A 23,405-nucleotide genomic window follows, 5' to 3' on the forward strand; every position below is an offset into this window, starting at 1 on the left:
TTTTTGAAATAGGACATGGCTTTGCACAGAAGTTTCCAGTTTAGCTTGAAACTTTAAAATGTACCTTTGTAATTCCTCCCCTTCTATATAGTAGGCTAAGAAAACAGCCAATAGTCATTTAGGAGTAGGCTAGCCACCCCGGGCAACTCGTTGGATCACATTTTATGAAAAGATGGTTGAAGCAATCGAAAATAACTAGATTCATACAACGAGCTGCAGAGCCGACACGCAAGGCAATGTTGTGTTTGTGCAGAATTCGGGATTGAGGTTCTTAAATTTAACAGCTACGTGAATCGATTATCGTCAATTATAACGTGAAAGACAATACAATGGTAAGCTTTGAGTTTATTTTTCAACATGTTTTATCCCTGCGTTAATCGCGTGGACACGTGCACAGGTGGTGCGCACTAAGTTAACCGACTGTAGCTCAACAAATTTGTCTAATTCTTGAGACGAATATTTAGTGTTAGTATTGAAAACTGACACCTGCGGTTTTGTCTTCGAATTGACATATTGGGGTGTTGTGGAGCAGGAGGAGGTGGAGCGGGATGAGTCACAGACTGAGCCCTCTGAAGAGTCAGGGTTCACTGGTGAGAGACGACCGGTGAGTTTATTAAATCATATTCTTATTAAACTGTCCTTTTCATGCCCCCAAGTCTTCTCCATACCTCTAATGATTTAATTTGACGTTTAAAAGGAGAGCTAAGCTTTCAAAGCTTTATGTACCCTAGGCTTTCACCAAATAATATGTTATGTGAAGAGTTTAAAGTTCTTAAGTTTTTTTTGACGAGCTGCGACAGTCAGTTTATTTACCTGTTGACATTGTCAATGGAGATGTTGCGGCATTTAACTTGTTTCGCAACACCCAGAACAAACCAGTCCAACATTCTACCCATGTTGTTAGTAACTGTGGTCGCTTAAAACCCTGTGTCATGCTTACAAAGATCGTTTGATAATGGTGACTTTTCAGAGTCTTATAAAACTACGAGGGATGTTGAGGAGAGTCTCCCAAAGTCCCTTCCAGAAACAGTACAAGGTAAATCACCTTCTCCCTCCCTCTCTCCTTCCTCGGGCTATAGTATATACAAAATGTGCCCTTGTGGAAACCAAATGCCCGCCCATCCGATTTGTTCTGGAGTCGATCCTGACCCTTTCTCTCTGTCTGCCTCCCCCCTTTTGTCTCTCTCAGAATATTATCCAGTCCACATCCAGTGAATCTTCTGTAAATGACTCTCAGAGTGAAGAGATGGACAGGACTCCATGGAATCCGTTCCACTCTGGTTCAGAGGTACCGTCTGCTGTCGGATGCACACCACATCTTCAGTGTCAAACACTCGGATTTAACAACAGATACAAGGAAATATTCTGTATCTCACCACCTCCATTGCATTGTCCTAAAATCTATTTTTGTTGGTTTCTCTTCCTCACCTATCAACTGTATCTGTCTTTCCCCTTCCCTCTATGTCTCTCTTCCTGTATCTCTCTCTTTCCTGTCTCTATCAGAATGGAGTCAATGGGAAGTTTTCCAGAGACAATCCGTTCTATACCCATTATAAAGTAAGCATCATCAACACTCAAGTACTGCATCTCTCTTGTGCTCGTTCCTTTAAATAAAAAGGTCAGACTGTCTAGCAGGACCAGTATTCCCTGTTCCTTCTAGAGTTAGCTTGACGGACAAAGACACACCATGGATGAGACGCTAGTATATTGGGCATGGTTGGTCCTCTAAAGGAATGTCTGGGTGCCTTCCATCTGATGCTCTGTGCTGAGTTCTGACTGTGTTGGCTTCTGCAGGAGTCCCTTGACGGACGTGTGGATGGGAAGGAAGACAGACGAGGCTCTAGTGATCATAGTGTGGCCCTGGGAGAAGCCGGCCTGTCCACCATCTTTGCTCCGCCTCCCGAGTTTGACGGAGTGTCTCCGGACGTCCGGCTCGCCGACGGCCCGACAGAGGCCGGCGTCCCCATCGAACGGCATCCGGAAACCATTGGTCCGTTGGAGGCCACGCCCTCTCAGTTGGACTTCCTGAAAAACCCGCCCCCCAAAAGAGTGGACCTATTCCAAGCCCCTTCCACCAATGAAGAAGACCCATTCAGAGCTCCGTCCTGGATAGAAGAAGACCTTTTTCAAACCTTGCCCACCAAGAAAGAAGATCCATTCCAATCCCTGGCTTCCAAGGGAGAAAGTAGTTTTCAAGCTCCAGCCACTAACGGCGATGATTTATTTCAACCCATGGCCAGTAAAGTAGAGGACCTCTTCCACGTGTTTCCTACTAAGTTAGAGGACCCTTTCCAGTCCGTAATCACAACAAGAGATGACCTATTCGGAACCCCAGCCTTCAGCACCAAAGACCCGTTCCAGTCGTCCTTGGTTGAAGAAAATGACTTGTTCCGTGCCACACCCATCACGCCAAGAGACGTGTTCCACACCCCTTCTGACAAAGCAGAGGACTTCTTCTATGATTTCCCTTCTAAGATGGAGGATCCTTTCCAATCCACATTTACAAAAGGAGAGGACCTTTTCCAAAGCCCAGCTCACTTCACAGAGGACCCGTTCCAAAAACGTTCCACCAATGTACCTGACCCGTTTCCGGCAAGCCCCTTAGAGTCGAGTGACCCCTTTAGCACGCCATCCAATCAGACTCCAGACATCTTCCACACCGCCCCTCCAAAAACACAGGGCTTTTTTCATGTGACCCCTAATGCGAAGGCCAGGCAGAATACACCGTCATTCCCGCCTCCCTCAGAGAAGAACTCGGACGTCCACTCCTCTTCTGAGATGACTCACCATCTCTTCAAGCTTTCGGCATCTGACCCACAGCCTTCCATCCACCCTGCACCCTCAGACAAACTGTACGATATTACTCTCACCACCCCTGACGGGACCAAACATGACATTGCCCAGCCCACTCCCACTAGCCTCAAACATGGGACGCTCCAGGCCAGATCCTTATCGCCAACCCCAAATGGAACTATCCAGGTCAGAACCACTCTTATGTGTGTTGGGACCCATTCATTATAAAGAACCTTAAATTGTGAGCAAACTATGACCCAAATGTATCTCAACTTTCAGGTAAGCAGTGTCACCGGTCGACCCAAACCAGCACCTAGGACCAAAGTCCACAAGCAGTCAAACCACGTACGTGACCGCAACAATGACAATGACACACAGCCATGACACATACAACAATGACATTGACACAGCCATGACACATACAATAATGATATTAACACAGCCATGACACATACAATAAGCACTGTTTGTTTCCCTTTTGGAATTATTTTGGTTGTTCGTGTTTCAGAAGGAGCCTGATCATGCAGCTCCTAGACCAGCCCCTCGTGTCAGCCACACTGCTAAGGTTGGTCCGTGGACGCTAGCGGCTAGTTAGCTTCTGTGTTAATGCCTCCTGATCAGGGGAAGCTAGTGGCTAGTTAGCTTCTGTGTTAATGCCTCCTGATCAGGGGATGCTAGTCAGAATCAGATTTATTCGCCATGAAAGTTTGCACTGACAAGGAATTTGCTTTGGCAGGAAGGTGCATACAATAAACATATAGGAATCTTAAATTTAAATATGTGGTCTAACTATACTAAAACTAGCAGTAATAAGTGGAATACACTAAAATAAACTAAAAGTGGGCATAACATAAAATATAAGTTGACAAATTACAATATAAAATACAATATAAAATACAAAAATTGGCTATTTAGTGGCTAGTTAGCTTCTGTGTTAATGCCTCCTGATCAGGGGATGCTAGTGGCTAGTTAGCTTCTGTGTTAATGCCTCCTGATCAGGGACATCCACGGGACGTGTCACATTCTCTATCTTTGCCGCCCCTTTTCTCTTTTTAAACTGAATGTAAGTTAGTTCCCTGTTTCGTCCTATCACGGGAGGTCGATTGTGGACTACACATCATCAACCAGTCAGGATCTCTCATGAACGTTACAGTTGACAGTAGTACAGACACAGTGCAGTATGTGTGTCAAGTATGTGAAATCCGGATCTACCTGTTAAGTCAATGTGCCATGTGATCTTGTTGATCCTGTGATAAAACGCAATTCTTGTTCTGCAGAACAGCACACCTGAGGGCGAAGAGGACCAAAACGTTTTCACAGACATTCTGCTCATAGGCCAGGTGTGTGACAGTGTGTCAAGAAAATGTCACTTATGTATATTACATAACATTTAGTCATTAAGCAGACGCTCTTATCCAGAGCGACTTACATTAAGTACAGGGACATTCCCCCGAGGCAAGTAGGGTGAAGTGCCTTGCTCAAGGACACACCGTCATTTGACACGGCCAGGAATCTAACTGGCAACTTTCAGATTACCAGCCCGACTCCCTAACCGCTCAGCCACTCTGACTCCTGACTCCCATATATGCGTGTTTGTGGCTTTACCGTGATGTGTGGCTAATTCAGTGCGTGTGGGGAATCGTCAGGGAATACTGTGTGTGTGTGTGTGTAATCAACCTGCTCCTGTCTGACTGTACGTGAACAGGAGAAGTGTGTGGAGGACTGGCCCGAGGACAGCCCAGAGCTGTGCTCAGACTGGAAACCAGTAAGAACTAGTTCATGACACTTTACCAGTCACCATGCCACTGCCTAATCGCTGTGTCTTTGCATATTTATGACATAGCTGTCTTATTGTGGTTAATTTGTTAATCATTTATTTCTCATTTTCTTTATGTCATATTAGTCTGGCAAGTTCAGACTTCGACGAGAGTCAATGAAGGTAGGGCCAACTGTGCTTCCTCTGAGTTCCTGGGGGAGTCGAGTAATGGCTATGGTTTTAGATGTTACTGTAGTTACTGTAGTACATCCTCCATCTGTCTGTGGGTGTCTCTGCTTGTTTTTCTCCGTTTTTTTTTCCTCTCTCTCACTCTGTCTCATTCTCTCTCTCTTTCTTCAGTTGGAAGTGGACTCTGACAGGGCAAGTGGAGAGGAAGAGAATGGATCTGGAAAACAGAGTAAACATGTATGTCCACCACACACACACACACACACACACACCAAGACACAGATGCACATCTTCTCCATAGCCTGCCTCAGTCACTCCCTAAAATATGAGCACCCCCTTTTTCAGAGAAAGGGGAAGAAGTTCATCTTCTCCAAAATCTCCAGACGAGGGTCCAAGGTAGATCCACATGGCTGGTCCAGTCTGTCAGTGTTGTGCAGTGTGTTTGACGTACTAAGTGCTTGTTGATGATTCTTCGTGCGTCGTAGGATAAGTTTACGGACGACGCAAACGGCAGGGATGGCAGCTCCCTTCGAAGAGGGTCAAAGGTCAGTCAGATGTCTTTCATATCTTGCCAGATAAAAAAAGTTCTAAAAGCAGTGACAGTGAATTTGGTTTCCTTGAACATGAATACAGGAGGGCTATCTTGATGCAGAAACTCCCAAGAGAGATGTCGATCTCGAGGAGGAGGAACCGAATAGAGAAATGGATGACCGCAAGCCGGTATTGTCTAACTCTTGTTCTTGCTTTCTGTTTCTTTGTCTCTCACTGTCCACCCTCGCCTTTTCTCACGCTTTTCTTTTTTTGGTTTTCTTTCTCGGCTTCACACGGTCGGCATCATGAATTGTAATTTCATCTGTCCACAGAGGAAACATCTCAAACACAGGGTGAGCCAGCTGCTTCGCAGAGGATCCAAGGTGACTGGTCCATGACGTGTTCAGTCGGTCATTAGTTTTGTGCCTAGTAAAAAAATACATTTCTGTGTCACACAGAAACTCACAATCCCCCTCAAAGGTGTATATCATACACTGTAAATCGGTTGGCCTGTAGGTTCATAAACAGTACCGCACAATGCTTAGTCTTAAATACGTCTTTCGCTAAATATGAATGCAATTATATTTTCATGTCTTTTCGTCTTGCAAAATATGTTCAATACTGATCTTTCTACGTACGGGTGTTGCAGGAGCATAAACGGGAGGACGTTTCAGGAAGTACCTCTTCCCGACGATGTTCTGAGGTAAATGATCCAAGACCCATCCTCACTCATTTACATCTAGTCATTTAGCAGACACTCTTATCCAGAGCGACTTACAGTAAGTACAGGGACATGCCACCCGAGGCAAGTAGGGTGAAGTGCCTTCCCCAAGGACATAACGTAATTCGTCACGGCCTGGAATAGAACCGGCAACCTTCTGATTAATAGCCCGATTCCCTAACCGACGACCGGGAATCAACCGGCAACCTTCTGATTAATAGCCCGATTCCCTAACCCACGACCGGGAATCGAACCGGCAACCTTCTGATTAATAGCCCGGTGCCCTAACCGCTCAGCCATCTGCCTCTCACTGCTTGTTTAACAGGACACCGGCCTGCACGAGGACGAGGAAGGAGAAGACGAGAACAGCGGGAGTACCGACCACGCGTTGGTACGCGCCTCCCTTTCATCTTACTGGGTAATGTTGTCAACGTACCTAAACCAGGATGTTTCTGACCTCTTTTCGTTTCATCACCGGAACAGAAGGCGATAAATAAAGTGAAGGTCAAGTTCGTGCCCCGGAGAGGTTTCTCGATCAGCCGTGAAAAGGTGAGAAAGGTTTATTTAAACAATAAGCCCCAAGAGGCCGTGTTTTGCGCTGATTTTAGAACAGGTAAGGGAAGTTGTTAGGCACGACGCAAAGCGAAGTGCCAGAAACCCCTTTACCTGTTCTAAAACCGCACAGCAGTTTATGGAATAGTATGGTGTTGTGACGTGTTGTACAAACTGTTTCTGAGGTTAGCATGGTCCACGTGACTATGCCATTTGGGATTCTGCAACCCATTTCTGCCATGCACTGTATTTTGCGTTTGACAGGAGAATCCTCAAGATGATCCCAAATTCACACCTCGCAGAGGTTCCAAGGTACATTATTACATACTAGACACGCATTCACCTGTGTTACAAACGGAAATAAGACTCTTACACTACCTTCTGTTTAATTGTTTCAGGAAAAACCGGAGGAAGAATTGAGCGGTGCTTGTGGGTATACTCCGCAGAACCAGTCCCAGGTACAGACCCAATGTCTCGCTGCTAAACCAGTTGCCCCCCGGGAACAAATAAAGTTGAAGAGGGTCTTTTTCCACTGTGATGAATCCACAGTATGAGTATTCTGCCTAGGCTGGATTTGCTTGTTGACATTAAAGGGGTCATAGAAAGATTTGATAGGGTGTTTCACACTGCTCTTAAAGGTCTCCGAATAGGGTATGTAACATTGGTTTGGCTGAAAATGGCCCGAGTGGCGTTCTATGCGCCTTAATGCAACTCTGTGAAATACCCCTAGAATGAAGAGGTTTTCTCCCTTTTATGGTATGCTCATGAATATTTAGATGAGCTGAGTGCTGATTGGTTGGTTTACAATGAGCGAAGCTGCGGAGCAAAAACGCAACACGGCCAACAGCACCCGTTAGCTTTAATACAGGTGTAATACTCACACTTCAGTGTCGTAGCATAACTTTGTATTAGGTTTGTTTTTAGCATTGAAAGCAACATAACAGTTATTGATTGGCCGTATGGAAATTTGGGGGCGTGACAAAGGTACAGACAAAAGCCAAATAAGGTACAGCCACAGAGTTGACGTCAACGCTGTGCTTCTTTGGGAATCGCCCGTTTTACAGCGGAAGTTTCAAATTGTGAGATTTGCATAGGAAAGAGTTGTCAATGGGACTTGAGGTTCACTGTATGTCCATTTTACCCACCGAACTGTCGTTATTCAACTATGACAAGGTAAAATCGGTTTCGCATTCTATGACCCCTTTAAGCTTTGTATAGAAGTTCCCTCCAGTACGTATGTTCTTAGGATTCCGTTCTTTTATTCCTTCTATTCTTTCGACATTATTTCAGTCGTGTAGGTTCTTTCTCTATTTCTTTTTCTCTTTGCTTTCTTTCTTTCTCTTCATATGATGATTTATTTTACAACCTGGAAGGAGGAAAGGGGTCCACCCCTCACCCTTTCTCTAAGGTACTGTCATGATAGGAAGGGTTCATCCAGAAGGTTCTTTTACAGTTTCTCGAATTCACACAGTATTTATTTGGACAATGTGTTTTTTTTTTCTTCCTACAATGACATTAAACATAGCCTTGCAAGATTAAGTGGGAATTCTTTAATTCAATAAACGTATTGATCTGTAAATGTTCAGAATGGTTTCCCGGATGATGGGTCTGCCCGGAAAGGTGCGGACCTCTTCTGTGCCAGGGCGATGGACGATGAAAACCTGGATGGACCGATGGAGGACAAACCAGTAATTCTCGCCGTCTTGAACATCAGATTTTTTCCCCTCCTCTGTATTCTTCACATGTTCTCAAATAATCCTTCCCCCCCTCAACAGACAAAATCAAACAAATTAGAACTTCGACGCCCCAGTCGAAAAGGTTCCAAGGTAACACGTTAATACGAAATGTTCGAAGCATTATTTGGTCACCTTTCTGTTTAAATGCTTATCGAAGTCCCCTCTCTCCCCCAGAGTCCAGATGAGTGGGCTCCAGAGAGCCCTCAGGACTTCTCGCGGCGAAGACACTCCATGGTTGGTCCTTCCAGGACACCGTAGCGACACATTGCTGAACACCAACGTATGAAATTATCCCAGTCACCGACACCTACTTCTCTCCTCAGGAAGGTTATCTTGACGAAGACCATCTCCAGAAAGGTGGCAAACGCTTCGCGGCAGAACAGTGGAACTACGACGAGCAGAATGGAATGGAGGACTGCAAGCCGGTATTTCTCTCTTCCCTTCTCCCCCTCTCTTCTCCACCCTCTCTCATCGTCTGAGATGTCTGGAGGAGTGACATGTCTGTCTGATGTCTCCCCTCTCCCCCGACAGAAAACACCCTCCAAGTTCAAGTTCCCGACGCAACGGAAATCCAAGGTTGTCCAGGAAACGTTCCGGCAGGAAGACATGGCCGTCGTTCCAGGTGCCCTCACACCCCGGCGATCGTCGACTGTAAGTCCTGATGTGTTTGTTGCCTGCAGTCTGCCTTGTCTTTGTTAAATGGTCTTTGCACGTTTGGGTGTTGGTTTGATTGCAGTGTCCCTGTCCCTTATCAGTGCATAAACAGTGGATGAGATGGCCCCTGTGGGCTGTGGTATAGGCCGTCTATGGTATATCATTTCTCTGTCTCTCTCTCTCTCTCTCTCTCTCTGTTTCTCTCTCTCTCTCAGGAGGGCTTCCTAGATGAGGGCACTCCTCAGAAGGGTGCTCATCTCTTCTACGCTGGGCAGAATGTGGAAGACGAGGAGGAAGAATACAAACCGGTATTTTGTCTTTTTATTTTTTCCCCTCTTCCGCATCCCTCCTCCTCTCAGTGACCCTGTACTGATAATGTCATCTTTCTTTATCTAACAGAAGAAACGTACCAAATTTAAAGGTGCTCTTAAAAAATCCAAAGGAGAGAAGGTAAGAAAATGTGTGTGTGTGTGTGTGTGTATCACTGCCTTGTGATCACTAATACTTGTTTGTTGTTCTCAGAGTCCGAGTAGAGGGGTGACTGGCCCGCCTGGAGCTACCTCCAGTGACTACTACCACTCAGAGGCTGCTGAGGTACCTGTCTGTGCCCCTCTACCCTGTCTGTCTACCCTGCCTGTCTGCCCTGTCTGTGCCCCTCTACCCTGGCTGTCTACCCTGCCTGTCTGCCCTGTCTGTGCCCCTCTACCCTGGCTGTTTACCCTGCCTGTCTGCCCTGTCTGTGCCCCTCTACCCTGGCTGTCTGCCCTGTCTGTCTGCCCTGTCTGTGCCCCTCTACCCTGGCTGTCTGCCCTGTCTGTGACCCTCTACCCTGTCTGTCTACCCTGCCTGTCTGCCCTGTCTGTGCCCCTCTACCCTGGCTGTCTGCCCTGTCTGTCTGCCCTGTCTGTGCCCCTCTACCCTGGCTGTCTGCCCTGTCTGTGCCCCTCTACCTTGTCTGTCTGCCCTGTCTGTGCCCCTCTACCCTGGCTGTCTGCCCTGTCTGTGCCCCTCTACCCTGGCTGTCTACCCTGGCTGTCTGCCCTGTCTGTGCCCCTCTACCCTGGCTGTCTGCCCTGTCTGTCTGCCCTGTCTGTGCCCCTCTACCCTGGCTGTCTGCCCTGTCTGCCCTGACTGTGCCCCTCTACCCTGGCTGTCTGCCCTGTCTGTGTGTGTAGTTCGTCTGTTATGTTTGTCGTTGTGTCTACGTTCTCCCTCTGTCTGTCCTGTCAACCGTTGCCAGCGACAACCGAGGTTTAACGCCAACTGAGGGGCACAGGGACGGAGAGACGTGTATAAACACGCGTGACAGACTTGGTTCACAACACGGGGCCACAACCCTTCCCTAACGGCAACAACAGTAGTACAGGCGGTTGTTGTTCTGTTGAGTGAGTCTCCTATCACACATTCCAGACAGAGAGCACCTAAGTGTATCCCTCATGTTCTGACAGAACCCGCTGGGCTGGTTCTGCAGCATAGCTAGGGACGGGGGTGAGAGATGAGCTTAGCTTAGCATCCACTGTGTTTCACCATCCTCTAGTACATAATATTTTTTTTTATTGCTACTCTTGCCGCGGATTCTTGTTCAGCACCTCTGTGTCACCGACCGCCTCTGGAGGAAGGGAGCCCTTACTGAATGGCTGCTCTCAAGGAGTTTTTCTGGAAGGTTCTCTTGTCTTCCTAGAGGGTTTAGGTTAGTTTAGGTGCGGTTCTTGGGGCGTATGTGAAGCCCTCTGTGATATTGCTTGTAAAAAAGGCTGTACAAATCAAATTTGACTTGGTTCAGCATAGCTTTGGGGTGACTTTTCATGGCCTAGTCATCCTAACTCAGGAATTCATTCAGTGTACTAGGGAATGTCACAGAGCCAATGTTTCATAAGAGGGCCTAAAAGAAGATTTTTCGAGCATGACTGTCACAAACACTGAGGCCACTCCTTATACACCGCTCCTAACGTATTCATTTGTTATTGTCTACTTATTTCAAGGTATATTTCTTGGCCTTTTTCACGCTTTATTAGACATATTTGAAATGTGACAGGAAAGTTAGAGAGAGAGGGGAAGACATGCAATGTAAGGCCCAAGGCGGGTTAAGTTCCAGGCCGCTGTGATTGGTCCTAAACCTACATGGTACCCACACTCGTGGGTAAACAAGTAAAGACTTGTTTGCCAAGGCAAAACATTACATTGTTTATGTAAACGACAAAGACTTCTGTCCATCTCTCAGGCAGAGTGGTGCTCAGCCCAGATGGACGGGCGGCTGGCAGGGGGTCTGGAGGGCGGAGGAGAAGAAGAAGAAGAGGAGGAGGAGGAGGAAGGGGTGAGTTCTGGTCCCAGGTCTACCCTTACGGGGATTGTAATGCCAGAAACGGTCGCAGGCCAGCCCTGCCTATCAGAGTGGTGTCACTAAAGGAGTGGAAGACATGCGACGTTGAGAGAGCGGTGACACTCACTTACATGCTCTCTCGTCCCCCAGGACACCGACAGCTTGATGGAGTGGTGGAACACTGTTGAACGTGAGTTGCGCACACACGCGGTCGACGTACATGCACTTGTGTATTCTCTCACACACACCCTACAGACAATGACTCACTCACACACGCTTGTTCTTGAATTCTCTCTCTCTGTGTGTGTCTCTCTCTCTCTTTCACACAGACACACACACAGTCTCTCACACACTATAACGTTCTGATCTTGTCTCTTCAGAATGGGATGAGCTACCCTCGGATGATGAAGACAAGAATCTGGAAGTGGATGAGACCAAGTGTGTATTTCTCTCTCTCCCTGGACCAGTCAAGCCTTAGAACCGTCTAGAAAAACCAGCAGGCTGTTCCTCTCCATAGCGTGTCCTTGGTGGATGGTGTCTTATGTCTGATGTGAAAACCCCTCCACCCTCGCCTCCTTCTTCCTTCCACTCCTCTTCTCCGCATCCCTCTTTTTGTCATGACCTCCTTTCCATTCCTGTTTCCCTCTCCCTCTCTTTCTGTCTCTCCCTCTCACCCCTTTGTGTCTTCCCCTCCCTTTTTGCATCCCTCTCTAACCCTCTTTCTCCCTCCCTGACCCCCCTCCCTTTTTGCATCTCTCTTTCTCTCTCCCTCTCTCCAACCCTCTTTCTCCCTCCCTGACCCCCCCCCCCTCCCTTTTTGCATCTCTCTTTCTCTCTCCCTCTCTCCAACCCTCTTTCTCCCCCCCTGAACCCCCCCCCCCCCCTGCAGGTCGTTCACCTCCCTGGCTGAGAAGGTCCACCGCGCCCTGTGCGTCTTCAACAAGCTCTACACCGAGCGCGCCGAGATCCTCTGGCAGCACGTCATGACGCTGGGCGCCATCGCCGACGACATCAGCAGCTTCCACCGGAAGGCCAAGATCGGCAACATCACCGGCGGCACCACGGCGGCCGTGGGCGGCATGGCGGCCATCGCCGGCATCGCCCTGGCGCCCCTCACGTTCGGCGCCTCGCTCATCGTGACGGCGGTGGGCGTCGGCGTGGCGGCGGCGGGCGGGATCACGACGGCCACGGCGACCATCTCGGACAACGTGAACAACATGCAGGACCGCAAGAAGGTAGGCGCGTCGCCGTCGGGACGCTGGCGTGTCCCCTCGACGGACGTGTGGGCGACGGGGTAGAGGGAGGGAGCGAGAGAGTGAAGGAGGGATGGATGGATGTCTGGATTGGACACGCTGCCTTGCCTGTCCACCTGCCCACCTCCCTGTTTGAGGACGGATGGAGACCGTAGACAGACAGACTGTCCCTGTCTAAGCGGGTGAGCTGTGTTGCAGGTGGAGGTGGTGCTGGAGAACTTTGAGGCCAGGCTGGAGGACTTGGCCAGGGTGCTGAGGTACATTGTGCAGGGCCTCTTCAAGCTCAGGGTACACCCCCTCCTTCGAGCTGGCACACAGCACTACTCTGGAGACTGGGAGGTGAGCATGCTCGCTCTCTGTCCACCACCTTCTTTCCTCATGTTATGCCCTGTCACTGCCTGTTTTGGTTCCTGTTTGCCTCACTTTCACTTTGCCATTTATGAATGGTAATTCCTTTTCTATTTGTTGTTCAAGATGCTGAAAAATGTGTAGCATCTTTTCCAAATGTTCCCTTTTCTGTCCTATGCCTCTTTGCCCTGATTGTAATGTATCAGATATTATCAAGTACAAAGAAGTTACTCTTTCTGTCTGCCTGCCTATCTGCTTCCCTGCCTGTCAACAATCAGAAAGGGATTTATTCGCCATGAAAGTCTACCCTCTCTCTCTCTCTCTCTCTCTCTGCCTCTACCTCTCTCTCCTCCTGCCTTCTCATCTGTATTTCTGCCTGGCTGCCTGTCCCCCTGCAGGTGAGACGGGCCGTCCAGATGGTCAGCCTCGTGGACCGTCCTGCTCTGCGAGCAGGGGAGGTGACTGAGAGCTTGCTGACGGCCGTGAGGTCCCTGTTCCAGGGCATGGACAAGTACTTCACCAAGGACTCACGGGAGTTGAAGAAGGGATGCAAGAAGGAGGTGGTGTCCCTGATCAAGTCTCTGGCCCACCAGCTGCACCGGGGCCTGGTGGAGCTCAACGCCATCCGGGAGGAGCTGCAGGATGCCAGGGGGGGGCCGTGACAGGAAACAACCACAATGCAGTATGTCGTAGGCCTTCTGAAATCGAATAGATATCTCATCCAGAGCTCATTTTTGAAATTTTAAATAATTCTGAAGCTTTAGAAGAACAATAGTTCCCTTTTCAGAGATATTTTGCCGGGCACGGACTGTGTGCGGCTGTTGTCACTGCCATTGCCATGAGACGAGATTTGTTACTGTGCTGGAATGCCCTCTACTGGTCAAATAATGAAATGCTTTTTGGAAAATACTCAGACTGCTTTCATGCAGGTTTTTTACTTTTAAGCAAAAATGTTGTGGTATCTGGAATCTCGTTGTGTTAAGATATGGGGGGGGGGGGGGGGAAGAATGAAATAGTTTGGCATGTTTTTGCACAGTTTAGAAATAGACATTAGACATTTTTGCACATTCCTTTGCACAAATATTGTTGATGATGTAAGCAGTGGCACATGATCCAGCAGCTGACTTTAACACATTTAATAGTGTAACTAGTGCCGTGTGTGTGTGTAATTATGTGTGATCGTTATGTTCCATGTTGTGTTTAACTTTGAATGTTGTCTGTAACTTATACCACACGTTCTCTTATGTATGTTCACAGGCCAGTTAAGAGTCCTGGCAGATTGCTTGAATGTTCATGCTTCATAACAAAACAAAAAATACAATTTGATACACATTTGAATAAAGATTAATATTTTGAACTGATAACCTGAACAATGCTTATGAAGGGAGTGGTATAACAATTGATGAATGGACAAAGAACCATGTGACAAAATTGGAATGGAATGGACAAAAGTCAATGTTGACAATGTAGGCTACTGCAGTCAACTTTTTTTGTGAGTGGTCTTATGAACTGGCCCTGCCCAACTTGAGGTGCTTCTGTGAAAACAATGGGCTTGCTTGTGGGAGACTCCTCCAATCCAGTCCTCCGATGCTGGAATTGTATAGATGTAGGTTGCGATGTTTTGGAAGTGTATTTAGCTTCTTTAAACCTCGCTTGTAACAGGAGTAGATTAGTGACTAGTCGCCACATAAGCACGTCAGCTTCGCGAAACCAGTTTGACTGTTCGGAAGGGAAGTGACGGAGCGTAGCTCGTCGTTTTAGCTTGTCAGTGTTTTGAAAACTTTTTGTCTTAGCTTTTTACCGAATCAGCTTGCAATCAGAAGGTAAGCGTTGTCAACTTAAATCGCGTTCAAAGTCCCAGTGATAAAGTTGGAACTTAGAAATCAGAATTTCTCTGTTTTGTTTTGACAGTAGTGGTAGAGCACTGCCAGTTATGGTATATCAACAATATACCGGTAGACATCAAGTTCGCAAAATCCTCGACGTCAGCGACAGTAATGGACACCTACCTTTCATAGTTTTTAAAGTCATAAAACGTATTGACAGTTAAAATATGCTCGCTCTCTATAAACCCAGGCTGCCATTGTGAGAAAAATACCTAGGGATGAAGTGGTGAATCACTGTCATACAAAACTGCGGGGTGTGTTAGCTTTTGTTGTGAGAGTCTTTGACACTGCATGTATTGTAGGCCATAACAAAGTGTGTGTGCGTGTGCGGTCATGCGTGCGCGCGCGCGCGCCTCCTTAGGTCAACATGAATATATTTAAAAGGGACAAGGTCACCTCAGCCAGCCCAGTTGTCCCACAAGATCAGAGCACAGAGGTAAACACTGTTTTACCGAGTGTGAGGCGATGGTGGAGAGGAGTGATTGTGTGAGAGGGTGATTGTGTGAGAGAGCGATTGTGTGAGAGGGCTATTGTGTGACACAAAGAGAGAAAGTCATTCCAGTATTACCGTTTTTTACAATCGCTTTCACACTTTTTTCAATACTTATAGCAAGTTTCCTAAACTCATTATCGCGCCAACACACCTACTACACTCAATTGGCAAAACAGTTAATTTCATGCTCAAAATCACTCAATGTAAACTAAACTCAAACACTAATTGTCATAACACAAAAATACACCAAACATTACACCATGTCTACCAAAACACTGACACACGTTCTCTTTCAACAGGAACATTTAATAATTCATAGCACAATGTCATAAAAAACACCAACATCAGATGCAATTACAGAAACTGCATTCTTTCATATGTGTCAGGTCTCACAGTATATAGATTATAGATTGTGTTTGCAATGCCGTTTCTTTTGAAGCCTCTACATTTTTGTTTTGTAGGGTTTAGTAAATGCATGCATGCATTTTGTTTCTTTTGCTTCAGAAATTCAGAACAAAAAAGAATGACCCATCTCAGAGTAGAATGTATGGAATGTTACCATACATTATAGAATGTATGGTTACTGTATTGAAAAAAAGAAGACAGAAACATAATTGCTGCAGTTAAGCTTCATTTGCAACTGAAAATTACTGCTAGAAATATGCAATACGGCTGCCATTTACAGTTTTACCCTAGCTCTGGCCCTTCTCTGAGCGCCACCACACATTGTAACTCCTCTCCCTCTCCCTTGTCCTGGTACTTGTCTTCCTCTCTCTTGTCCTGGTACTTGTCTTCCTCTACCTTGTCCTGGTACTTGTCTTCCTCTACCTTGTGTAGGCATTACTGTATTCTTACTTTCTTCGTGTAGATTACTGTATATCTATATTGTTCTTTTTCCACACAAGATCAGCCCAAAGTGGTCCTCTTTACTGTCTATACCATATGGTCATGTGATTGAAAGAACTTCAACACCTGAGTGTTTCCTAGTTGGGAATCAGCTGTGATTTACAGTATTTGCATAACTTACTTATTATTATAAAATACAGGGGATATATTTGTGTTTCAATTCACAATATTAACAACTGTTCACTTTGACTTAAATTAATCATTTAGGTTTTGAACATGATGTTATCTGTTTTGCTGGTTTTCTTGGTTGAGCTTGTGTGTAAAAGAAGTTCAAGCATTTAAAATGTGTGTTTACTCAATGCATTTTGTGTCAAAGCAACAAGAAATGTGTTAATTGTACAGCCTACACAGGCGGATGTTGCGCTAACTGTGTAAAGAGTTTAGGAAACTTATTAAAGGTACTGAAAAAACTGTCATAGCGATTGTAAAAAACTGTAAGTTCTCAGCACACACACCCACACACACTCGCACACACATACACACACACACACACACACACAGTGTTTGCTGTTGTAGGAACGTAATGTCCCTCCTCTGGTATTAACTGATGTGCTGCTGGTGGACTTCCAGGACAACACCAGTGGTGTGAAGTCTGAGCTCCCCACAAACACTAAGGTAGAGCAGAGTGACTTACAAGACATTTCCTCCATCTCTAATGTTGCGGTTGTAACCGTGTGTGTTTGTGTGTGTGCCTGTGTGCCTGTGTGTGTGTTTCCTACAGGGGACAGGAGTGATGGGAGTCATTCAGAGGGTGAACCCGTTCAGATCTCCTGCCCAGGTAGACCCCCTGGGATGTCTCTGCTGGGTACAGTAGCATGCAGTACTGTACTGTGTCCAGCAGAGGTCAGCTTTGTTCCTGTCTCCTCTCGGTCTGTCTCTGTCTGTCTCTCTTTGTCTGCCTGTCTGTCTGTCTCTCTCTCTCTGTCTCCCTCCCTCCATCCAGAGCTCCTCTTCGGCAACAAAGGAGTCAACAACTGTGATCCCCTCTACAGACACCAAACAGGTGGGATGAAGATGAGGATGATGATGAGGAATACCTTATCATTAGCAACGCTGGCATATAATTCATTAAACCACTCATCAACATAACAGAACAAGTGCAGTAGAACAGAACGCAACACAACTGAATAGATCAGAGCATGAGTTTGACATGATATAATTCAAAGGAACTGCAGTGGAAGCAGTGTGTTCCGGGGAGGACCTCTTGAGTTTTTCAGTTGAGTAACCCTCATTGTGTTTGTGTTGCAGAACCCCGGAGTGTTGAAAGGAGTTTTTCAAAAAGTCAATCCGTTTAAATCCTCCACACTTACACAGGTAAACAGACAGAAAGGTAAATATTCAGACAGGTAAACACACACACAGGTAAGTAACCGGATAGTTACACACTAGTGTTGCACATTAAACTGGTTCTGGCTCTCTGCCGAGGTACATATTGTTTAGCAGCGGTGTCATCCTGTCCATGCTCCTCTGCATGCTGACGGCATGCACATGAGCCCAACTCCGCATGTTGGTATCATGGCAACACTAGTACACACGTACATTCTGATACACACGGATATGGTTACAGCAAGTTCCCTCACTATCCATTTTTTCATAAGGGTGGCTCTGAAACCCATATATCCCTTCTTACTGTCTCTAGGTGTGTCACCTGGTACTTTTAGTTTATCATGGTTTGTCACCTGGTACCTGTAGTCCATACTAATTTGTTATATTGTACCTATAGCCCATAATGGGTTGTCACCTGGTACCTGTAGTCCATACTGATTTGTCATATTGTACCTATAGCCCATAATGGGTTGTCACCTGGTACCTGTAGTCCATACTGATTTGTCATATTGTACATATAGCCCATAATGGTTTGTCACCTGGTACCTGTAGTCCTACTGGTTTGTCATATTGTACATATAGCCCATAATGGTTTGTCACCTGGTACCTGTAGTCCTACTGGTTTGTCATATTGTACATATAGCCCGTAATGGGTTGTCACCTGTTCCCTGTAGTCCATACTGGTTTGTTACCTGCCTTTGGTCCATGCTGGTTTGTCACCTGGTATCTGTGATCAACTCTGGTTTGTCACCTGCCTGTGGTTTGTCACCTGCCTGTGGTTTGTCACCTGTTGCCATGGGTCCATTTTGGCTGCTTGTGTGTTGCAGGTGAAGGAGGATGAGTCTCACACAGACACTGTGGATCACCAGGCAACCCAGAAGCTGCCAGTAACCAAGCAGGTCAGACCAGCTGACACAGACATTTACAAAAGAAACAATGTTTTTTTTATTTCAATTTATGAGGTAGGGTTTGACCCCTCAAAAACCTCTAACCTATAGATCATAATAATTGACCTGTTGTGGTTGTGTTTGTCAGAAGCCTGGGGCATTCAGTGGAATGATTCAGAAAGTCAATCCCTTCAGGTCCAACCAGCCAAGCCAGGTTAGGGTTAGTTTCCCTTTACCCGGGAATGTTTCAAGGAATTTTTCAAGAATCAAGGGTGTGTGTATTTGTTGTTATTTAATTAAAACTCACAAGGTCTTGCAATGGTTACATTTCTACCCCCCCTCCCCTCTCCTCTCCTCTCCTCCCCTCTCCTCCCCTCCGCTCCCCTCCTCCAGGACAGTTCATCCCTCCACAGTGACCTGTCCTCCAGTGCTGGCAGTTTGGTTGGAAACAACAACATCACAGAGAAGAATGTACTGATGATGATGATAAGGAACATGATGATAAAAAATACGTTATGGATGATAGTGAAGAACATTTGTAGTGCTTCCCTAGATGCCAGCTATGTGACTGAACTATTGAAAGCCTACCTTGTTGCAGGTTGTCTGGAACACTGATGGTGATGACACAGGCAGTGGTGTGGATGGCCAATCCCTGGAAGAACCAAACACCAGGGTAAAGAAAGTGTTCTGCTTGTCTAGTTTTTAGATTTTCAGTCCAAGGGACTGGGGTGTGTGAATGTGTGTGTGTGTGTGTGAATGTGTGTGTGTGTGTGAATGTGTGAGTGTGTGTGTGAATGTGTGTGTGTGTGTGCATGGTCTTGTTTATCTACCCTTTTCAGGAGGTATCAACAGTTTTAGGGTTAAGATTAGAATAAGTTTTAGGGTTAGATTGACATGAAGGGTTAAGGTTAGGGTAAGGCCCTACTAGGATTGAAAAACAAAGCTGTGTGTGTGTGTGTGTGCGTGTGTGTGAGTGTGTATGCGTGTGTGCGTGTGTGTGCGTGTGTGCGTGTGTGTGTGTGTGTGTGTGCACTGACACATGTCTACCTGCCTCAGGATGCCGGCACCAGCCAGTCTGTGGCCCCGGCGTCTGCAGCGTCGGACCCTGGTGAAGGGACCCCCGTGGACTGGGAGGACGTATGTTTGTATTGTGACGCCCTAGAACACGCTCTGCACCAGTCCTTTTGTAGACGCCATTTTGCAAGGTTAAAGTTAATACTCCACTTGTGTGTTTGTGTGTGTCTGCATGGGTGTGTGTGTTTTCCTCAGGATGAAGACGGCCTTCTGGATTGGTGGAGGACGGTAGAAGGTACGTAGGTCAAAGTCGTCACCACACATCTCATCTCCATGTCCACCTGTTTACAGTACTGTTCACAGTACATCAATCCAACATACAGTAAAACATGACCTACAGACAGGGTGGAGTTTCTCCCATTCTTCTAAGCTGCCATTACAAAGTCTTTTTGTGGCTTTTTTCCTGTTCATGTAGGCTGGGAGGAGTGGAACGAGGCTAACCCGTTTGAGGAAGATGAGGGAGCAGCGTAAGTTTGAATGCGTATGGAGTTCAAAGGTCATTGTGACAAGTTCTGGAAAGGGGAGTTTGTCTCGATTGAAAACGACTTTTGGGCCCCACCCTCCACATTCTTTAGTGCTTCTCCTTTCTCTCTCTCTCTCTCTCTCTCTCTCTCTCTCTCTCTCTCTCTCTCTCTCTCTCTCTCTCTCTCTCTCTCTCTCTCTCTCTCTCTCTCTCTCTCTCTCTCTCTCTCTCTCAGTTTTTCTCTATCCCTCTTTTCTCTTTCCCCATCTGTCCCTTTCCTTTTTCTTGCTCACTCTCTCCTTCTGTCTCTCTCCTTCTCTTTTACTCTCGCTCTCTCTCCTTCTTCCTCGCTCCCTCTTTTTCCCTCTTTTATTCTAGCTCTCTCTCCCTGTCCTTTTCTATGGCTCTCTCCCTCTCTCTCCCCCGTTTCATTTTGGTCCTCCTTTACCTCTCTTCAAGTTCAAGGCAAACTTTAGTATCCCACAAGGGGAAATTCATGTGGTCATCCATTCTTCCCCGCCCCCCCCCCTCTCTCTCTCTCTCTCTCTCCCGTGTAGGGCGGTGGAGGCGGTGGCCGACCGCGTCTTCATGGCGGCCCGCCTCTTCGTCCGCCTCTTCAACCTCCGCGGCGCGTCGCTACAGCAACGCATCCTGGAGCTGCTGTCATTGGCCGACGCGGCAGACAACTTCCACAAGAAGACGGTGAAAGCCAGCGTCGGAGGCGGGGTCGCCAGCGTGGCGGGAAGCATCACCACCATCACCGGCCTAATCCTGGCGCCCTTCACCATGGGGACGTCACTCATCGTCACGGCGGTGGGCATCGGCGTGGCGACAGCAGGGGGCGTGGCCTCCGCCTCGGCGAACATCACAGACACGATGCACTCGAAGACGGACAGGAAGAAGGTGGAGAAGATGATCCAGGACTACCAGGAAGAGATGAGAGACATCAAGGAGTGTCTGGACTTTGTGCAGGTGTGAGGGGGTACAAGCACACACATAACCCACCTCTCGGTCTCACATTTCTGAATCTGAATCTCACCGCCTGTCTGCCACCACCATCTATTTTCACCTCTCTTGTCTGTCTCCATCCATCCCTCCCCCCTCCCCCCCTCCCTCCCTCCCTCCCCCCCCCCCCCCCCCCCCCCCCCCCCCCCCCAGGTGGGCATGGCGACCCTGGAGGAATGGAACTTTGAGCAGTACGCAGACAGCATCAACAAGAACCACCTCAACCAGAACGTCAAGCACGTGATGAAGGAGGGCGGGCGGGCCGGCAAGGCCTTGCTCATCAACACGGAGAGCCTGATCAGCACCGTGCAGGTGCTCAGCGTGGCGGGGGGCGCAGCCAAGGCGGCCCAGGTGATGAGCGTGACCACGGGGGTGATGTCGGGCCTCTTCCTGGCCCTCGACGTCTTCTTCCTGGCCAAGGACTCGATGGAGCTACGGAAGGTCAGGGAGAATGTTTAGAATTTATGTGTTAGTTTTTTTTTTCTTCAAAGCTGTTGATTTTCGCATTTCATTTGACTGACATGATAATGCGTATGTTCGTTGGTTTGGAGCCTCCTTCCTTACTCTACCTCTTATTTGTTCTACCTCGCTCTTTCTCCCTCTTTCTCTATCAGTTTGGTACTAAAGTGTTTTGTACAGTTTTTTTTTATTATTTTGTCTGTTTTAATATTACTGACCTGAACAAAATGAAAAAAATAATTTAAAAGAACATATGATATTATGTATCTATTTCTCACTTGCTTCCTCTCCTATATGGCATACAATTAATAGTCTAAAATACAAAACAAATACTAAACGGATTGTAATTTCAATTGTTCCAGGGTGCCAAGACCGAGTTTGCGGCCAAGATCCGTGAGGTGTGCAAAGACCTCCAGAAGGGCCTCCTGGAGCTGAACCATATCAAGGAGGAGCTGCAGAAGACCATGGAAGGGATGGAGGTGGAGGAGGTGGAGGAGGAGGAGGAAGACGACGAGGAGGAGAAGGAGGAAGGAGAGGAGGACGAGGAGAGGGAGGAGGAAGACAAAAGGGGGGAGACAAAAGAGTTTGATTCTCTGAAACAAGTTGAGCTTGATGAGTGAACGGACAGTGGTGGATGGGCAGATATCCAGGTTTTCTGCCAAAAATGAAATAATAAGCAATGTTCTGATGTAGCTAGTGGTACAGTCCAAAGTTAAAAAAAAGAAATTTAAAAAGCTGTACAAACATGCTGTGACAAAAACGAATTCAATAGTGGGATGTAGAGTGAGAAGTCTGAATGTAGCGCCTCAATTGATCTAGTCTTAAAAAGGCTAGTTTTCAAAAGTCAGTTTTTTACACACTAGAATCTTTATATACAAAATTATACTGTAAATAACATCTTAGTCTTAAGCTACATAAAAAATGGGTTACAGATATTATTATTTATTTTTTTCATTTGATTATTTACCTACTTCTAACAAGTGTACTGTAGATAAACAAAAACATGCACAGTTTGTCTGTACTAGTAAGTAAACACCCTTTTTTAGGAGCTCTGAGACACTAATTGTACCCTTTGAGGCTGGGACCAACATGCAGAGTGGAGAAAAACATGTATCATAGGGGGTGAATTGAGTAGTAATCTATCTTGTCAGACCTGATCTATCAACACTACTGTGGCTTTCAGACACTTAAAGGAATTCAAGCAATGAAGGAACTGAAGAAACAATGATGAAACTAAATATCCCCTCCATTTTCAATGAAATGTTTCCTCATTTCTGTGTACACTGTTTGTACCTTGCTTTGAAAAAAAAGTGTTTGCCAGATAAAACAAAAAGTCAGTTTCCCTGTGGTTTCTGCTTTCAGTTCAATGCGGATCTAATTGTAAAATGTACCCACTGCTTACAGCTCTTCCCTTTAAGACGTCCCCTTAAGTGCCCTAGTGACAATGAGCTTGGCCCCTCTAATTGTAGAGTCTGATTTATTATAAACATGGTATTTTTCCTGTTAATACCTGAAATGCAATGAAGAAAATTACATGACAACAATAATGTTGTCAGTTGCCCCTCTAACAGCGGTGTGTCCAGACATTTTTGATAGGGGTGGCACCAGGGGTGGCCCGCCTCTGACTGGGCATATAGCCAATCATATATTGGGGTGGCCAATCAGATTTCAGGGGTGGCCCGTGCCACCCTAGGTCACCCCCTGAACACGCCCCTGCCCTCTAACAGTACAATTTGCCCCAGCTTTGCCCCCTTGTTGAAATGGTCTAGAACCTTCCCTACTAAAGGTGTGTCTGTATTAAGTGTGTGCTTTGTTGGCAGGGTAACGGTTGCCCCCGTTACACCAGCACATATCCAACAATCAAAGGCCTAAATTACACAGACATCATCATGACAATAACCGGGTAACGTGTTGACCTGCATGTGTTGTATAGACATTAGTCGTAGATAAGCAGGGATAAGGTGACAGAATTAAAGCTATAGCTTCGATTGGGTTTCAACAATCTAAAACATACCTGTTTTTTTAGTTCAAGAATAGAACTAAATGGACTTGA

General features: G+C 46.6%; 2 protein-coding genes across 15 annotated transcripts; both read left to right on the forward strand.

Annotated features, from left to right (window-relative positions):
• Positions 1–96: 96 nt before the first annotated feature.
• On the forward strand, positions 97–14,214 carry si:cabz01007807.1. Of its 4 annotated transcripts, none has more exons than XM_047051702.1 (35): positions 97–332; positions 530–604; positions 971–1,036; positions 1,190–1,288; positions 1,504–1,557; positions 1,795–2,979; positions 3,073–3,138; positions 3,305–3,358; positions 4,071–4,133; positions 4,499–4,558; positions 4,697–4,732; positions 4,910–4,975; positions 5,084–5,134; positions 5,224–5,283; positions 5,372–5,458; positions 5,602–5,652; positions 5,919–5,972; positions 6,316–6,381; positions 6,474–6,539; positions 6,807–6,854; positions 6,941–7,000; positions 8,129–8,230; positions 8,318–8,368; positions 8,453–8,512; positions 8,602–8,703; positions 8,810–8,929; positions 9,148–9,240; positions 9,332–9,382; positions 9,455–9,526; positions 11,154–11,246; positions 11,403–11,442; positions 11,633–11,690; positions 12,142–12,487; positions 12,704–12,844; positions 13,252–14,214. In XM_047051702.1, the coding sequence occupies exons 1-35, from the start codon at positions 330–332 to the stop codon at positions 13,513–13,515; spliced, it is 3,963 nt and encodes a 1,320-aa protein (XP_046907658.1). In that variant the 5' UTR covers positions 97–329; the 3' UTR covers positions 13,516–14,214. The 4 variants fall into 4 exon arrangements, with proteins under 4 accessions (XP_046907658.1, XP_046907659.1, XP_046907656.1 ...); XM_047051700.1 differs by having other exon boundaries at positions 98–332; positions 3,302–3,358; XM_047051701.1 differs by having other exon boundaries at positions 98–332; positions 533–604; positions 3,302–3,358.
• Positions 14,215–14,384: 170 nt separating this feature from the next.
• On the forward strand, positions 14,385–22,694 carry si:cabz01007802.1 (apolipoprotein L3). Of its 11 annotated transcripts, none has more exons than XM_047051717.1 (16): positions 14,386–14,676; positions 15,101–15,175; positions 16,655–16,753; positions 16,860–16,916; positions 17,082–17,141; positions 17,387–17,452; positions 18,292–18,363; positions 18,500–18,571; positions 18,745–18,822; positions 18,950–19,024; positions 19,408–19,488; positions 19,621–19,660; positions 19,841–19,892; positions 20,446–20,860; positions 21,047–21,334; positions 21,715–22,694. In XM_047051717.1, exons 2-16 carry the CDS (start codon positions 15,107–15,109, stop codon positions 21,970–21,972), a joined length of 1,782 nt encoding a protein of 593 aa, XP_046907673.1. In that variant the 5' UTR covers positions 14,386–14,676; positions 15,101–15,106; the 3' UTR covers positions 21,973–22,694. The 11 variants fall into 11 exon arrangements, with proteins under 11 accessions (XP_046907675.1, XP_046907673.1, XP_046907672.1 ...); XM_047051723.1 differs by having other exon boundaries at positions 14,387–14,676; positions 16,709–16,753; XM_047051719.1 differs by having other exon boundaries at positions 14,385–15,175; positions 18,503–18,571.
• The last annotated feature ends 711 nt before the right edge of the window (positions 22,695–23,405 follow it).

Source organism: Hypomesus transpacificus, unplaced genomic scaffold, assembly GCF_021917145.1.
Source record: "Hypomesus transpacificus isolate Combined female unplaced genomic scaffold, fHypTra1 scaffold_170, whole genome shotgun sequence".
In the NCBI taxonomy this organism is placed as follows: Eukaryota; Metazoa; Chordata; class Actinopteri; order Osmeriformes; family Osmeridae; genus Hypomesus; species Hypomesus transpacificus.